Below are 13,040 nucleotides of genomic sequence, written 5' to 3'. Positions count from 1 at the left end.
AATAAATACTTAAATCAAAACATTTGTCCATTTGTATACTAATTTAATTTTGAATTTCAGCTTGAATATACCACAATTCACGTGTTGGTCTATTTAGAAGTGCATGTCTCATAAAATAAGAAAACAAAAAAACCAAGCATAATTGACTGCAATGTACATACGTATGTCAATAAAATTCTTATCGTGACACGACGAAACCTATACTCCTGGGCACATCTTTAGTCCAAACGAGCGCTGTTAACGGAAAGAGCGTTGATTGCTGGTGTGGTGAGAAAACGGTTAGAAGAAATGGGAAAGGGGGTGGAGGATGACAGGCTAAAAAGAAATCGCCAGTCAACGGAGAGAAGCCATGTAGGAAATAAATTAAATGTGAACCGAGCAAAGATGGTCGAAAATGCGTATTTCCAACGAAAAACACCACGCTATGTTAGTCTAACAGTGCAAAGTGCACACACAATAAGACTGTGGAAGGGGAACAGAGGGAGAGAAAAGACAAAAGACCAATGCAACGGCAGAGAGAAAAAAATTATATCAAGTCCCTGCCAACAAATCAAAACTATTTATGCTTACTGGGCGTTTCAGAAAACCTTCAAACGCGCTTTTAATAATCTTTATGGTTTTTCGTATGACTTTAAATTGGGCAACGACACAATTTCGACGACGCCATATTGTTCGCCAGGCAGAAGAGAGCTACAGCGTGTTAACAGACGCAGAGAGCGAAACTGCGCTGCTGCGTCATCATTGCAAACTGCGCACTTTTTAAAAAAATCATTTTAATATCAATTTCTATGCGTTCACCGAACGGGAAACAAAATTATTAATGTAGAAATCGCCAGCGTATGGTAGTTGCTTTGTCTTCCCCAATAGTAATCTTGTTGATAACAGTGCCATATTGTGAAATGGCTGTTGGCTGGCCGTGGTGAGTTTCCGCCGCGGTTTAACAGGCCTGCAATTTGCTTTTCAAATCACCCTTACCAAGAGAATATCCGTTTTGAAATGCACTTTGTCTAATTTAATAACCGATTTGGCAGAAACATTTGTCGTCTAATAAAGTGTTTTGTGCTTACTGAGAATGGAATCAAGCACACGTAATGTCACCTTGCAAATGTTTAGTGTTGATTAGTTTTGAAAGAAAGTGCTAAAAAAAATTGTACAGCACTGAAATATATTTTTGTCCAATTCCAGCTTATAACATTATTTGTACCTCTTTTGTATTTACAAAATGGTGTCATAAAATGTTAAATACATTTGAGGAAGAATCACTTTTTAATCTATAAATCTTTAAAATATATATTAGAGTGTAGCTTGAACGCGACCACGTTTTCACATGATCGAAATGTTATTTCTTTGCGATCACTCGCAAAGCAAATTTAAAATCAAAAGCAAATTAAAAAGCCAGAGTCGGGCTAAGAATTCGCTTAATTAGAGGTCATAGGCTCCAACGAGATCGTGTTTATATAAATAATATAAAATATCATTTACGATACGTAGATACATAGGTATCAGTTTGTGAAGTTTCTCGAAAAATATTTCAGCTATCAAAGGTCGCACCTGCCTACGAAATTGATTCTGCACTAACCTTGTCGCGTTGACAAAAAATAAAATTGAACAAACAAAAATAATAGCAATTTAAATGAACAGACAGTGAAAACACGCTAGTGCTAACGAACTTTGTAAACTTAAAGGCAAGGCTGCAAGCAGAAAAGCTCCAAAATTATGCGAGACGTAAAAAGGCAAACTTAAAAGCGAGCGATACTAAATACAACGTAGTATAAAGTCGCTGAGCGTTAAAAATAAAATATCAGACACGCAACAGCGACGGCTGCCAGCAGTGTTTTCTATAGAAAACGAAAATTATTTCCTGTTTTCAGCAATAACAACCGCGCGTGAGGTGGAAAACGAAAATATCGCTCTGCAGGCGGAGATAACAGAGTTGGGGGTGTCTAACAGTCGTGGTGAATCCGAAACGCATTTGGCCATTGCATTGCAGTTTGTTTACCATCAGCTATTAGCCACAAACCTTATAGAGTATGTATGTACATACATATATACATTGTATGTATGTATGCATGTATACCGCTTAACATACCCCTTAAAGTCAAAACGACGCAGTTGTAAGAGAAACCGAGACGAGGCGGAGATACAAAGGGGCCCCAAACAATGCGTAAAAGAGGTGATTGATAACAAGGTGCGCCTTACAAATGTTCACTGTCTGCCCTCCACGAGCAATACAGAAATTCGTTAAGACCTCCGATCCATTCGAAATTCTCCGTGCTTATCTATTTAAGTGCTCTGATTTGGGGAATATGTGTATGTCTATACGTACATAGTGGCAGAATTTAGCGGTACTGGAAGTACATAAATACATAGTTACCTTGTATTGTTTAATAGAAAGAAGCTACCATCTTATTACTTTCCTTTTATTTTTTGTATAACAATCCCCCTTTTTTCACGGTGTCTATAATTATGCTGATACAATTGGAGCTACAAATAGAGGGTGAACGTTTTTCGTGCATACAGTTGCACTTTATGTAAACATGTGGGCACATGCACAAGGTTGTGGCAGAAGAAGAAGAAGTGCAGTGTACAGGCGAAAGAGAGAAGGAGAAAGGAGGAGAGGTAGAGGGCCAAAAGGACAACCATAGAAAGAGGGAGCAGCCAAGCTTGGTGTATTTTTGGCACACAATCGCCCCAGTACAGCCCTCTCTTTCTCGCGTCGCCTATACCATTTCGCTGTGTGGTGCATTCAACCTGCTGGTGAGAGAGACAGGTGCATTTACAGTTCCTCGCGATCAACAGCTGTGTGAGTGATGGCGAATCGGGCAATTACTTAACTGCGTTTTTGCGATAGGGTATCTGAAATTGATTTTGTGAACAAATATTTGCACTGATACCATTTCATATTATATGTATTACATATTATGTATTACAAAGTATTTATATTTTCCAATAGTAGTTAGGTAACATTTGATTGGATCACAATGTTCATATCGTAACTTGTGACGCATAAACATGATCCTTACTAACTTTACAGTAAAAATGCATACATTACATTCATAGCACATGATAAGCAGTTATGGTGAAGTGAGAAAGAAGGCCAACACTGGACTCGCAGGCAACGCAATTTGCTGAACTTTAATGCGTAGCAAGCCAAATCGCAAACTGCAGTAAACAATGAAACGTTGCTAACGGCCCACCCTCAACCACAACCCCGACCCCCTGGCCAAGATGTTTTGTTATTGTTGGCCTGGCTTACACGGGGTTGTTGTTGCTGCGCAGCATTTTTTTTTGTTGCTGGATAAGGCAGCGGCGCATGCAACAAATTGCGTTCTACCAACAACAGAAACAACTACATTCATCGATGAGAGACAAAGGACCATGGGTAGAAATTTTAAACAAGAGTACTACGCACTCTGAAAGCAGCGTCAGAAAATTAAAAAAATATTTAAATATTTAACATTCTGGCAAAAATTTACTTTTTTTAACCATTTATCCAAACAAAAAGTTAACTTTTCTTTTAAAATTTAAACTTTAAGTTTATAGTTTAATTTATATAAACTGTAAACTGGTGCTTACTTTATTTCAATATATTAATATAGATATTGTTGCTGGCTCATTTTTTAATTGCACAAGATATGGCTATAAAAAAGATAAAAACTTCAACCCCGAGAATAAGATAGCACAAAGACCACAAAGAATCGCCACTCGATGACGTAGTTTGTTTTCCAGCTGAATTCCAATTGCAATTGTTCAAATTACCCCACTTGAACGAGGAAACCAGAATGCTCTTAGAAGATGAGAAAATATTCAGCAGAGGAGAAAAATGTATGTGACATAGGGTGGGAAAAAGGAGCTTAAGCTCTATCACCACCAGCAAATAGAAGCACACATACAAATTGCGCCGGAGTTGTCGTCATCCATGGAATGATTAACAAAAACAGTTGATTGAACTTCGTTTGGCCTCCGCACATCCCACGGCGAATGTTTGTTTGTGCCCGTGTGTACTTGAAATGCCCCACTTTGCGGTGTGTGGCTAATAATTTCGGGTGTTAATGACCAGAGCACTGACTTTCAACGCTGCAAACAAGTCCCAGCAATTGTGTTTCAAAGATTAATGGGGGCCAGGAAATTCCAGGTGCACATAGTGGGATCCTCTTTCGATTTATGGTAATGGCAAAAATCCAAACATCTTGTTAGGATTCTAACATCTATTGAACTTTTATAAGCAACTTTTAAAGGATTTAATTTAAAATTGCTTATATAAAAAAAACGTTTCAGGAAAATCCAGTGAAATAGGTTATCAGACATTTTATCGCTTGACGCAGACGAGTTCAGATGAACTGCTGTCAAATGTGGGCGTTTTTGGGTAACGCCCAAAAACGGATTCAGCAGAATCAGAGTCATTAGACTCATATTTTTGGTTTCGTATTTTTTATATTGCTTGTCGCTTAATATTTTAGATACATAGCTACAATTCGGATTGTACATCTATATATGCATATAAAAAACACGATATGTTGACATACATAAAGGCAGAGATTCTTCAACAGTACACAAAAAACATATGTATGCGTTTGGACGGAATAGACTTAATACTAATTACGCTGATTCGCGGTTAAAATTTGTGGTATTCGAGAGGCGCATCTCTAAGGCACTGAACTGGTGGATGGAATGTACACTATAGTTTAAGCAATGTTTGAGTGCGAAGCATCAGGGTAATCTTGTGCTGCTTTCGGACGGAATAGATTGTGCAATTTCGTTGTGAGCCCCATAGATGGATGGAAAATACTTTTATTAGCCCACGGGCATGGTGGACACGGTGCTGTGTGGGGTGGTTGGCCGCGATCCTGCCAGTGAGTTGGCGGTGGATGCGTGCAGGGAGGCCATTGTGCCCATCTGAAAAGGTGAATAGAATCATTAGTCATATTTTGGATGTGATTGCTTAGTGAACTTACGCGTAAATGAGCCAGATCCTCCAGCTTGGTCAGATCCACCAGTTCCAAAAACAGAGAGTACACTAAGGCCCATCCATAGATACACAACACACAGAAAATGGTCCACAAAAGCACCATCAGCACGTTGTAGGCAAAGTACAGATCATTGACAATGGCAAAGAAGATCAGTGCCAAAGCCCGCCAAACCGTGAATATGGCAAAGGACCACAGCCAGGGCATTACCTTCCTCTCGTACTCCTATGGTAGCATCATAAAAAACATATATTATAATTGGTTTTTACATAAAAACTCGTTTGCCAATTAATGGGATTATGTGCTAATTTCTTGGTTGTGACTGTGCAGGATGAGTATGTTACCCTTTTGCTCAGTAAGCGTTTCTGTTCTCCCAGTTTTTTATGCTTTCGCGCAATGAAAAATGTAAATGAATTGCATGCAACAACTGTGGGATACCCAGCACTAAAACTTACCTTGCGCAGAGCCACGCAGAGAAGGACACTGGTCACAAAGTTTATCAGCGCCATGATAAGCGAGAACAATGCAAAGACAATCAGCATGTTGCGAACTTAAAATAAATCAGGTGGGTTATATAAGGATATTCTATGCTTAGAACACGTTTTCCAATAGGACATAAAAAGACATTTCAATAAAATCGTAGGATACTCAAATAAGCTTACCATGCTTGTTGCCCACATAGACGAACTCATAGGATATGATGTAGTAGCCATAGTGTGTGGATCCTGGCGCAGCCATCGCATAGCAGTAGATGTCAAAGATGCTCGTGGCGATGGTGAAGAGGGACAGGAACTGCAAAGGGGGTTTATGTTACACAAAAAGACATTCTTTATAAGGATTTTCAGATCCTACAATGGCAAACAATCCGACCAGCATGGCACCCTTCTGTATGTCGATATACTGGTTGTTTTTGAGCAACGGTCGTTGGTACCACGGAATCCTGACGGATCGCGTGGATCGGGACATCTTGGAGTGTAAATTCGTCGACGATCTGGAAGGATATATATCTATTAGCTTCGACATATTACTATGAAGATTATATGGCAAACTTACCTTCCCGTGGCATGGGAATAAACCGACGGATTGGACCGATATGTGGAGGGCGTTTTCCTGCCGTAATTCATCATGAAGCCTTGTAAGTCTCGTCAGGTGTATAAGAAGGGAAGTCCTTTATCAATTCTTCAACCAGCTAATAAAACATTTGAAATATAACCGTTAGTAGGCGAGTTTTATTAATTTTCGTTTATTGACCAGGGCGTGTTTGCTTAATTCGTGTATTTTGGGTGTGTCAAGCGAGGCTTAACATATCTAAAAACTTTGGTCGCGCTTTTAGCACTTTTAAAGTTGGTTAACTTTATAAATCGCTGTGTTATGCTGTTGCAGGGTGTGTAGAGGTTCCGGAAAACAATAATTGAAATGCCTTTGCATTTATTTACCTCTAAAAATCGAAATATTAATCACCTCGCAACGCATCAAAAACAAAACACACGAATCAGGGCTTAGTAAATTACAGGGATGCATTAAAGAAAAGTAGGAAATACCGATAGAGCAACAAGTGCTATCGATACTGCATGAGATGGGCAGCACTGTCAAATCAGCTGTTCAATTGGGCGCCTAATTATTTATTAGTTTAAATGTAATGGTTTTGTGAAAATTGATTGTATTGGTATTTGTAATTGAGATTTTCATGGTTATGAGAAGTGCAGTTTAAAAAATTATAAATTTAAAAATAAAATTAGGTTCCTCCTTTGTTCATTATATATTTGAGGTTTGTTCCCGTTTTATAAAAATCCATTAACGAACTTCAGTCATATATGCTGAATCCGCGTGTAATAATGTTAATGCTGATCCCTAATTAAACTTTAATATATTCAACGAAATTTAATTGTTTTATAATGCAATATAGTTTGAATTCAATTAATTGATATCGATTAGCTCCAGCAACTTGACTGCGTTATCGGAACTATTGCGAAGCCCTGGATTGCGCGCGCGTATGTGTGCTTCTGTGTGTTTGTGTGAGCAGAGGAGGGCGAAAACAATCGACCAATGGAAAACATAAACATTTAAATTTGAACATATTTGGTATCAGAACTAGATGACCGGCCCAACATGTCACTGCCGCGGATCACGGACTTCGAAATTCTCGAAAAACTCGGAGCGGGCAGCTATGCGACCGTATACAAAGCGCGGCACAAAGTGGGACACCAGTTACATACACACCACATAGCGCCAAGGGTCTAATATTTACGTTTTATCATTGCAGAAACAGCGCACTTATCACGCCATCAAGTATGTGGAAATGTCGACGTTGTCGGAAACCTCGCGGGAAAACCTAATCACCGAAATACGCCTCCTCCGGGAACTCAAGCACAAGTATATTGTGACGCTACAGGATTTCTTCTGGGACGACAAGTATACACCATCGTTCCATACAATCAGTCGATGATTCATCCTTCTAGCAGGATTAGCCAATATGTAGTACCTCTTATGGTGACAGGTCTAGCTTACAATCGAAACTACTGGATAGCTCTATAGGTGTAGGTCATAAATATGTGGTTGCGTTAATATCAGTGCTTCAACTTTAATGATTATTATTTATAATAATTCTAGTTAAGGCAGGCTCGGTTACTAGTAACTGGTAAAACTCATGTCGCTAGTTTATCTTTATATGACAATTATTATTGGTGCTAAGTTCATCCAGTTTTGACCAATATCAGCAGAACTAATCGGTTTTCAATGCAATCTACAAAAGTATTAATCTCTGCTTTTTTACAGAAACATTTACATTGTGTTGGAATACTGCAATGCCGGCAATCTATCCGCTTTTATACGAACCAAGAAGGCATTGCCGGAGAGCACCTGTCGCTACTTTCTGCGCCAACTGGCGGCAGCTGTGCAGTACATGCGAGCCAACGATGTGTCCCACTTCGATCTGAAGCCACAGAACCTGCTGCTCACCCGCGGAGCTAACAATGTGTCCCTGAAGGTGGCAGACTTTGGGTAGTTACCAAAGTATTATAACAATAGATACTTTGTACTAACAATTCGAATTTGTTGTAGGTTTGCTCAGCACCTGAAACTGGGCGAAATCAATCAACAGCTGAAGGGATCGCCGCTCTACATGGCTCCGGAGATTGTGCGCAAGCATCAGTACGATGCCAAGGCAGATCTCTGGAGCATCGGTGTGATCCTCTACGAATGTCTATTCGGCAAGGCGCCGTATAGCTCGCGAACCATTGAGGAACTATTGCTGAGGATCAGAAAGGCCGAGGCCATAACACTGCCACCAAACGCTCGGATCAGCAACGAGTGCCATGATCTCCTGCGCCGTCTTTTGGCCCACGAGCCCACGGCCCGCATTTCGTTTGCGGACTTCTTTGCGCATCCTTTTCTCGATCTCAAGACGTTTCCCACGGAGCACACTCTGCAAAAGGCCATTGATCTGGTCACGCAGGCATGCGCCTACGATGAGAAACGCAACTACAAGGAGGCTTACTATCTGTACTGCAGTGCCCTGCAGTATTTTGTGCCGCTAATCACGGAGGAGACGGACGCCACCAAGCGGCTGGCATTGCGCAATCGTGCCTTGTCCTACACAAAGCGCGCCGAGGAAATCAAGAATTGCATAATCGAGGACGAGTACAGGATGTTGGCTGAACGGCAACGGCAGGCGGCTACAGCTGCCACAGCTAACCAAGAGTCACCTTCAGCTTCCCAAGAGCCCGCTGCGCAGCCCAGCAGCTCGCGGGTTGCTGAAATGCTGGAGCCGGATGCCCGCTATAAACAGCTATGTATGATATAATTTGTGTTGTAGAGTCGATCATTTATAATACCGCTCCTCCATTCTAGATGCCCTTTCGAACTCAAGTCCGTCCCTGAAGACTGGCCTGGAAATCGGACGGAAGGGTGAGCTTTACCTCTACGAACGGAAGCTGGACGCAGCACTGGAGTCGTACACTTCGGCGTTGGGCATTCTGGTGCCGTTTGTGAATAATGAACCAAAGGGCGAACGCCGTAATCTTTTGCTGCAGCAGGTGAGCCAAATGGCACTTAAAGCAAACAAATTATGCTATGAACAACGATTTTTAGCTGGAATTCTGGATGAAGGAGGCGGAGAGCATCAAGAGCATTTTGAGCGCCAAGCACTTGGACGAGGAGGAGCAGAAGCTGTCCACGGTACGCAGCTGCAGCATACAGTAGACAACAAAAGATTGAATTGAATTCGATGAGCAATTTTGGGCGCCTGGTGCGCATTTGTTAGAGTATTTTTGTAGGACGATGTGCGAGGAGCATCGCTTAGTCACGTAGCCTTCTATGATCTTATATACAATATACAGATATACAAATGTCTCTACTAGATTCGCTTTCTATGTACAGCAGTACCATGACCGCTATTTGTAACGCTCCCCAAACACCCTATTCTGTATGTATTGGTAATCCTATTCGTAATTGTTATGTAAGTCCTAACACCGATGGCCTTTTACTTGTATACTGACCCACTTGTTTGCAGCCTGAGAACAGTTGTTAAGTTTTAAACCATTTGATTTTCTATTTTAAGCGCACTTCATTGAGAACCATCACATTCCAGGGCTGGTCAAGTCCGCCGCTCCTTTATTTCATTCTGTTTATAGTGCTTAATTTGATTAAAATTGTTTAAAGATAACCGAAGCAGTTTCGTTTGATATTGGTCAAGATAACGCGATAGTGGCGCTCTCTTTTCATCGCGAAGCTATAATCTCGTCCTATCAATTGCTGTAAATAATCGTAATCAACATGAATGGGCAATGTCGGAAGGCTTATAAAAGCGGCTGTCGAACGATAGGTGCTCATTTTTAGCTGAGAAAATGTCGCGGAATCAGGATCTCTGTCTGTCGGCAATCATTGCCCTCTTGACCATGGCGGGCATTTCCCATGGTGCTCCTCAAATGGGACGTGTGGTCAATGGCACGGACTCCAGCGTGGAGAAATACCCCTTCGTGGTAAGTTGATCGAAAGTTGAAATGGGTGAAATGAATGAAAGTAGTGTTTACCTTAATATCTTAAAGATTTCGATGCGTGGCTCCTCTGGCTCGCATTCCTGCGGTGGCTCCATCATTTCCAAGCAGTTTGTGATGACAGCTGCCCATTGTACGGACGGACGCACGGCCTCGTCCCTGTCCGTTCAGTATGGAGTGACCAAGATTAATGCCACCGGTCCGAATGTGGTGCGCGTGAAGAAGATCATCCAGCACGAGGACTACAATCCCTACAACAACTATGCTAACGACATCTCACTGCTGCTCGTGGAGGAACCCTTCGAGTTTGATGGCGTCACTGTGGCACCCGTGAAGTTGCCGGAGCTCGCCTTTGCCACACCTCAAACGGATGCCGGTGGCGAGGGAGTGCTCATCGGATGGGGCCTCAATGCGGTTGGTTTTGACTACGATCATAATTTGTGTCAGAGGCTCTAATCTCAGTGTACATCTCTTTAGACTGGCGGATACATCCAATCCACACTGCAGGAGGTGGGCTTGAAGGTCTACTCCGACGAGGAGTGCACCGAACGGCATGGCGGCAGAACGGATCCCAGGTACCACATCTGCGGAGGCGTGGACGAGGGCGGCAAGGGACAGTGCAGCGGAGATTCCGGTGGTCCGCTCATCTACAATGGCCAGCAGGTGGGCATCGTGTCGTGGAGCATCAAGCCCTGCACCGTGGCTCCCTATCCGGGTGTCTACTGCAAGGTCAGCCAGTACATCGACTGGATCAAGAAGAGCCAGATCATTTTGGCCTAGTCATCGCACTATCATTGTGAATAGAGTATGGCCTATACCTGCAATAAATAAAGCTGATATTGAATGATTAAAGTGGTCGCCTTTTTGAGCCATAAGTCGGTGTCAAGTGAGTTACTCGGGATTTGCCTGTTTTCTTTGATAAGGGGTGTAAAAATAATATAGGGGGTAGGTTCCCTTTTTCTATAATTGGATTTAATCATTCCTTAATCTTATTATTTGCCATTGTTATTAAATTAAATGTGATAATTGTACAACATATTGCATAACCATTTAACTACAACTTACTGCATATATGCAATCACAAAAGATGTGCTAATTTTCCTTTTATTGTAAATATATACTTATGTCCGATAGCTTCCTTTTATTTTTAACAATTAAAGTGGTTGGGAATACCATTTCATTTTGCGCATTTTGGCTTTCTCTTTAAATGCTTTGGTGGCCCGACGAGTACCATTTTATACAAATGTCGACAGATTCAATAACCTCCTATCTAAAGTCGTAAATAATATTAATCGTTCATATGCGGCGAGCTTATAAAAACGGTAGCCCACCACGGAGTACCATTTTTTGGCCAAATATGTTGTCGAATCAAGATCTCAGTCTGGCTTTAATCGCTCTACTGACCATTACTGCGGTTGGTCAGGCCGCGCCTCCCACAAACAGGGTGGTCAATGGTACGGATTCCAGCGTGCTGAAGTATCCTTTTGTGGTAAGGAACTGTAAAGTGAACTATAATCGGAATTGGAAAAAATTATAAGAAAAAGAAACGACCCGAGAAGTGACTCAAAAATATGTAGAATATTAAATATTATTTATAATCAATTCGAAAAGAAAAGATTCTACATTTTAAACCGTTGTATTCTGGATCAAATCTAAGGTATCCCTACGCAGCTATGATGGCTCGCATTCCTGCGGAGGATCAATTATTTCCCAACATTTTGTGATGACCGCTGCTCATTGCACCAAAGGACGTCCTGCAGATACCCTCTCGATTCAGTTTGGAGTGACCAACATAAGTGCCTTGGGTCCGAATGTGGTGGGCATTAAGAAGATCATCCAGCACGAGGATTTCGATCCCACTCGCCAAAATGCCAATGACATCTCGCTGCTGATGGTGCAGGAACCATTTGAGTTCGATGGTGTCTCCGTGGCTCCTGTAGAGCTGCCAGCTCTGGCGTTCGCTGTGCCTCAATCGGATGCCGGAGTTGAGGGAGTGCTCATCGGTTGGGGTCTCAATGATGTGGGTTATTCGTCGGAAAATAGATTTTAAATGAGATTATTTCATAGTATAATCTATTTTAGACCTATGGAAGTGTGCAGAACACCCTACAGGAGGTTTCACTGAAGATCTACTCGGATGAGGAGTGTACCACCCGTCACAATGGCCAAACTGATCCCAGATATCACATTTGCGGCGGAGTAGACGAAGGTGGAAAGGGTCAGTGCAGCGGAGATTCGGGTGGACCGCTCATCTACAATGGCCAGCAGGTGGGCATCGTGTCCTGGAGCGTGAAACCCTGCACCCTGGCTCCCTATCCGGGTGTCTACTGTAAGGTTAGCGAGTACGTTGACTGGATCAAACACAACCAAATCTTATTGGCTTAGTCATAAAGTATATTGTGCAATAAATGGAAAATGAAACCACTTAATAAATAATCAGATTGGCAGATTACTTTACTTGTTCCTTGGGGGGCGATAAGCTAATTATCTGTGTCATTATTATAAAGGCTTTGGGGGGCAATAAATTTTGAGAATTATTTTACTAGCTATAAATTTAGCATATTGTTTCTGATGAAACGAGTTAGATTTGGCGCCCAAGCAGTGGTTTTGGCTATCAAGCAGTTAAAGCAGTTTCAAGCAGTGTTCTGTGGCTTATAGTACTCATCAAACTGTAGTTAAAATTGGCGCTTGTTTATAGTACACTTAAAACTGTAATTAAAATTGATATGTAACATAATTTTATATTATTTGTTATGGCCGAAGTGAATTATGTTTTATTTTTTAATTGTTTTGCACTTCAAATTGAGTATATCAATGGTAAGAACAAAAGATTTTTGGTGCTTCCAGCTGGACTGCAGAATATGCACTTTCAGTCGCAATGAAAAACATACATTTCATCACCCTCATTATGGCCTCTAAAGGTCTAAGGATGCATGCAACTTCCTTGACTATAAATATTTGTGCTGCAGACCTTCATTAGCACCAAAATGAAGAAGTAAGCAGTTTGAGCAGCACTGGGTCACTGGACCAATACGAAGTCACCCGACCCGAATGGAAATCGCTCATCCGACCCGTCGGC

The 13,040-nt window shown here is 41.6% G+C and overlaps 4 protein-coding genes across 4 annotated transcripts; 3 read left to right on the top strand and 1 right to left on the bottom strand.

The window, feature by feature from the left end:
* Positions 1-4,414: 4,414 nt before the first annotated feature.
* Positions 4,415-6,487, bottom strand: LOC6536341. Its single transcript, XM_002096889.3, has 7 exons — positions 6,404-6,487; positions 6,021-6,156; positions 5,820-5,958; positions 5,630-5,759; positions 5,423-5,517; positions 4,956-5,192; positions 4,415-4,896 (listed from the first exon to the last, which is right to left on the bottom strand). The coding sequence occupies exons 2-7, from the start codon at positions 6,092-6,094 to the stop codon at positions 4,795-4,797; spliced, it is 777 nt and encodes a 258-aa protein (XP_002096925.1). The 5' UTR covers positions 6,095-6,156; positions 6,404-6,487; the 3' UTR covers positions 4,415-4,794.
* Positions 6,488-6,965: 478 nt separating this feature from the next.
* LOC6536340 (serine/threonine-protein kinase ULK3) lies at positions 6,966-9,635 on the top strand. The gene is made up of 7 exons (XM_002096888.3): positions 6,966-7,163; positions 7,231-7,379; positions 7,743-7,967; positions 8,028-8,758; positions 8,817-9,001; positions 9,057-9,143; positions 9,526-9,635. Exons 1-7 carry the CDS (start codon positions 7,077-7,079, stop codon positions 9,622-9,624), a joined length of 1,563 nt encoding a protein of 520 aa, XP_002096924.1. The 5' UTR covers positions 6,966-7,076; the 3' UTR covers positions 9,625-9,635.
* Positions 9,636-9,687: 52 nt separating this feature from the next.
* On the top strand, positions 9,688-10,813 carry LOC6536339 (chymotrypsin-2). Its single transcript, XM_002096887.4, has 3 exons — positions 9,688-9,946; positions 10,013-10,375; positions 10,439-10,813. Exons 1-3 carry the CDS (start codon positions 9,812-9,814, stop codon positions 10,739-10,741), a joined length of 801 nt encoding a protein of 266 aa, XP_002096923.1. The 5' UTR covers positions 9,688-9,811; the 3' UTR covers positions 10,742-10,813.
* Positions 10,814-11,318: 505 nt separating this feature from the next.
* On the top strand, positions 11,319-12,346 carry LOC6536338 (chymotrypsin-2). The gene is made up of 3 exons (XM_002096886.3): positions 11,319-11,450; positions 11,619-11,981; positions 12,044-12,346. The coding sequence occupies exons 1-3, from the start codon at positions 11,319-11,321 to the stop codon at positions 12,344-12,346; spliced, it is 798 nt and encodes a 265-aa protein (XP_002096922.1).
* Positions 12,347-13,040: the final 694 nt, after the last annotated feature.

Source organism: Drosophila yakuba, chromosome 3R (genome assembly GCF_016746365.2).
Source record: "Drosophila yakuba strain Tai18E2 chromosome 3R, Prin_Dyak_Tai18E2_2.1, whole genome shotgun sequence".
Lineage (NCBI taxonomy): Eukaryota > Metazoa > Arthropoda > Insecta > Diptera > Drosophilidae > Drosophila > Drosophila yakuba.
The sequence above is the reverse complement of the archived record's forward strand: the minus strand, read 5'-3'. Positions and strand labels throughout refer to the sequence as shown.

Bases quoted from the DNA above. Each gene is read 5' to 3' on its own strand.
- LOC6536341 (XM_002096889.3), bottom strand. From the start codon at position 6,094: ATGATGAATTACGGCAGGAAAACGCCCTCCACATATCGGTCCAATCCG. The intron at 5,959-6,020 runs GTAAGTTTGCCA...ATATCCTTCCAG, and splicing joins TATTCCCATGCCACGGGAAG to ATCGTCGACGAATTTACACT. The intron at 5,760-5,819 runs GTAGGATCTGAA...CCCCCTTTGCAG, and splicing joins TGGTCGGATTGTTTGCCATT to TTCCTGTCCCTCTTCACCAT.
- LOC6536340 (XM_002096888.3), top strand. From the start codon at position 7,077: ATGTCACTGCCGCGGATCACGGACTTCGAAATTCTCGAAAAACTCGGA. The intron at 7,380-7,742 runs GTATACACCATC...GCTTTTTTACAG, and splicing joins GATTTCTTCTGGGACGACAA to AAACATTTACATTGTGTTGG. The intron at 7,968-8,027 runs GTAGTTACCAAA...AATTTGTTGTAG, and splicing joins CTGAAGGTGGCAGACTTTGG to GTTTGCTCAGCACCTGAAAC.
- LOC6536339 (XM_002096887.4), top strand. From the start codon at position 9,812: ATGTCGCGGAATCAGGATCTCTGTCTGTCGGCAATCATTGCCCTCTTG. The intron at 9,947-10,012 runs GTAAGTTGATCG...AATATCTTAAAG, and splicing joins TGGAGAAATACCCCTTCGTG to ATTTCGATGCGTGGCTCCTC. The intron at 10,376-10,438 runs GTTGGTTTTGAC...ACATCTCTTTAG, and splicing joins TCGGATGGGGCCTCAATGCG to ACTGGCGGATACATCCAATC.
- LOC6536338 (XM_002096886.3), top strand. From the start codon at position 11,319: ATGTTGTCGAATCAAGATCTCAGTCTGGCTTTAATCGCTCTACTGACC. The intron at 11,451-11,618 runs GTAAGGAACTGT...ATCAAATCTAAG, and splicing joins TGCTGAAGTATCCTTTTGTG to GTATCCCTACGCAGCTATGA. The intron at 11,982-12,043 runs GTGGGTTATTCG...AATCTATTTTAG, and splicing joins TCGGTTGGGGTCTCAATGAT to ACCTATGGAAGTGTGCAGAA.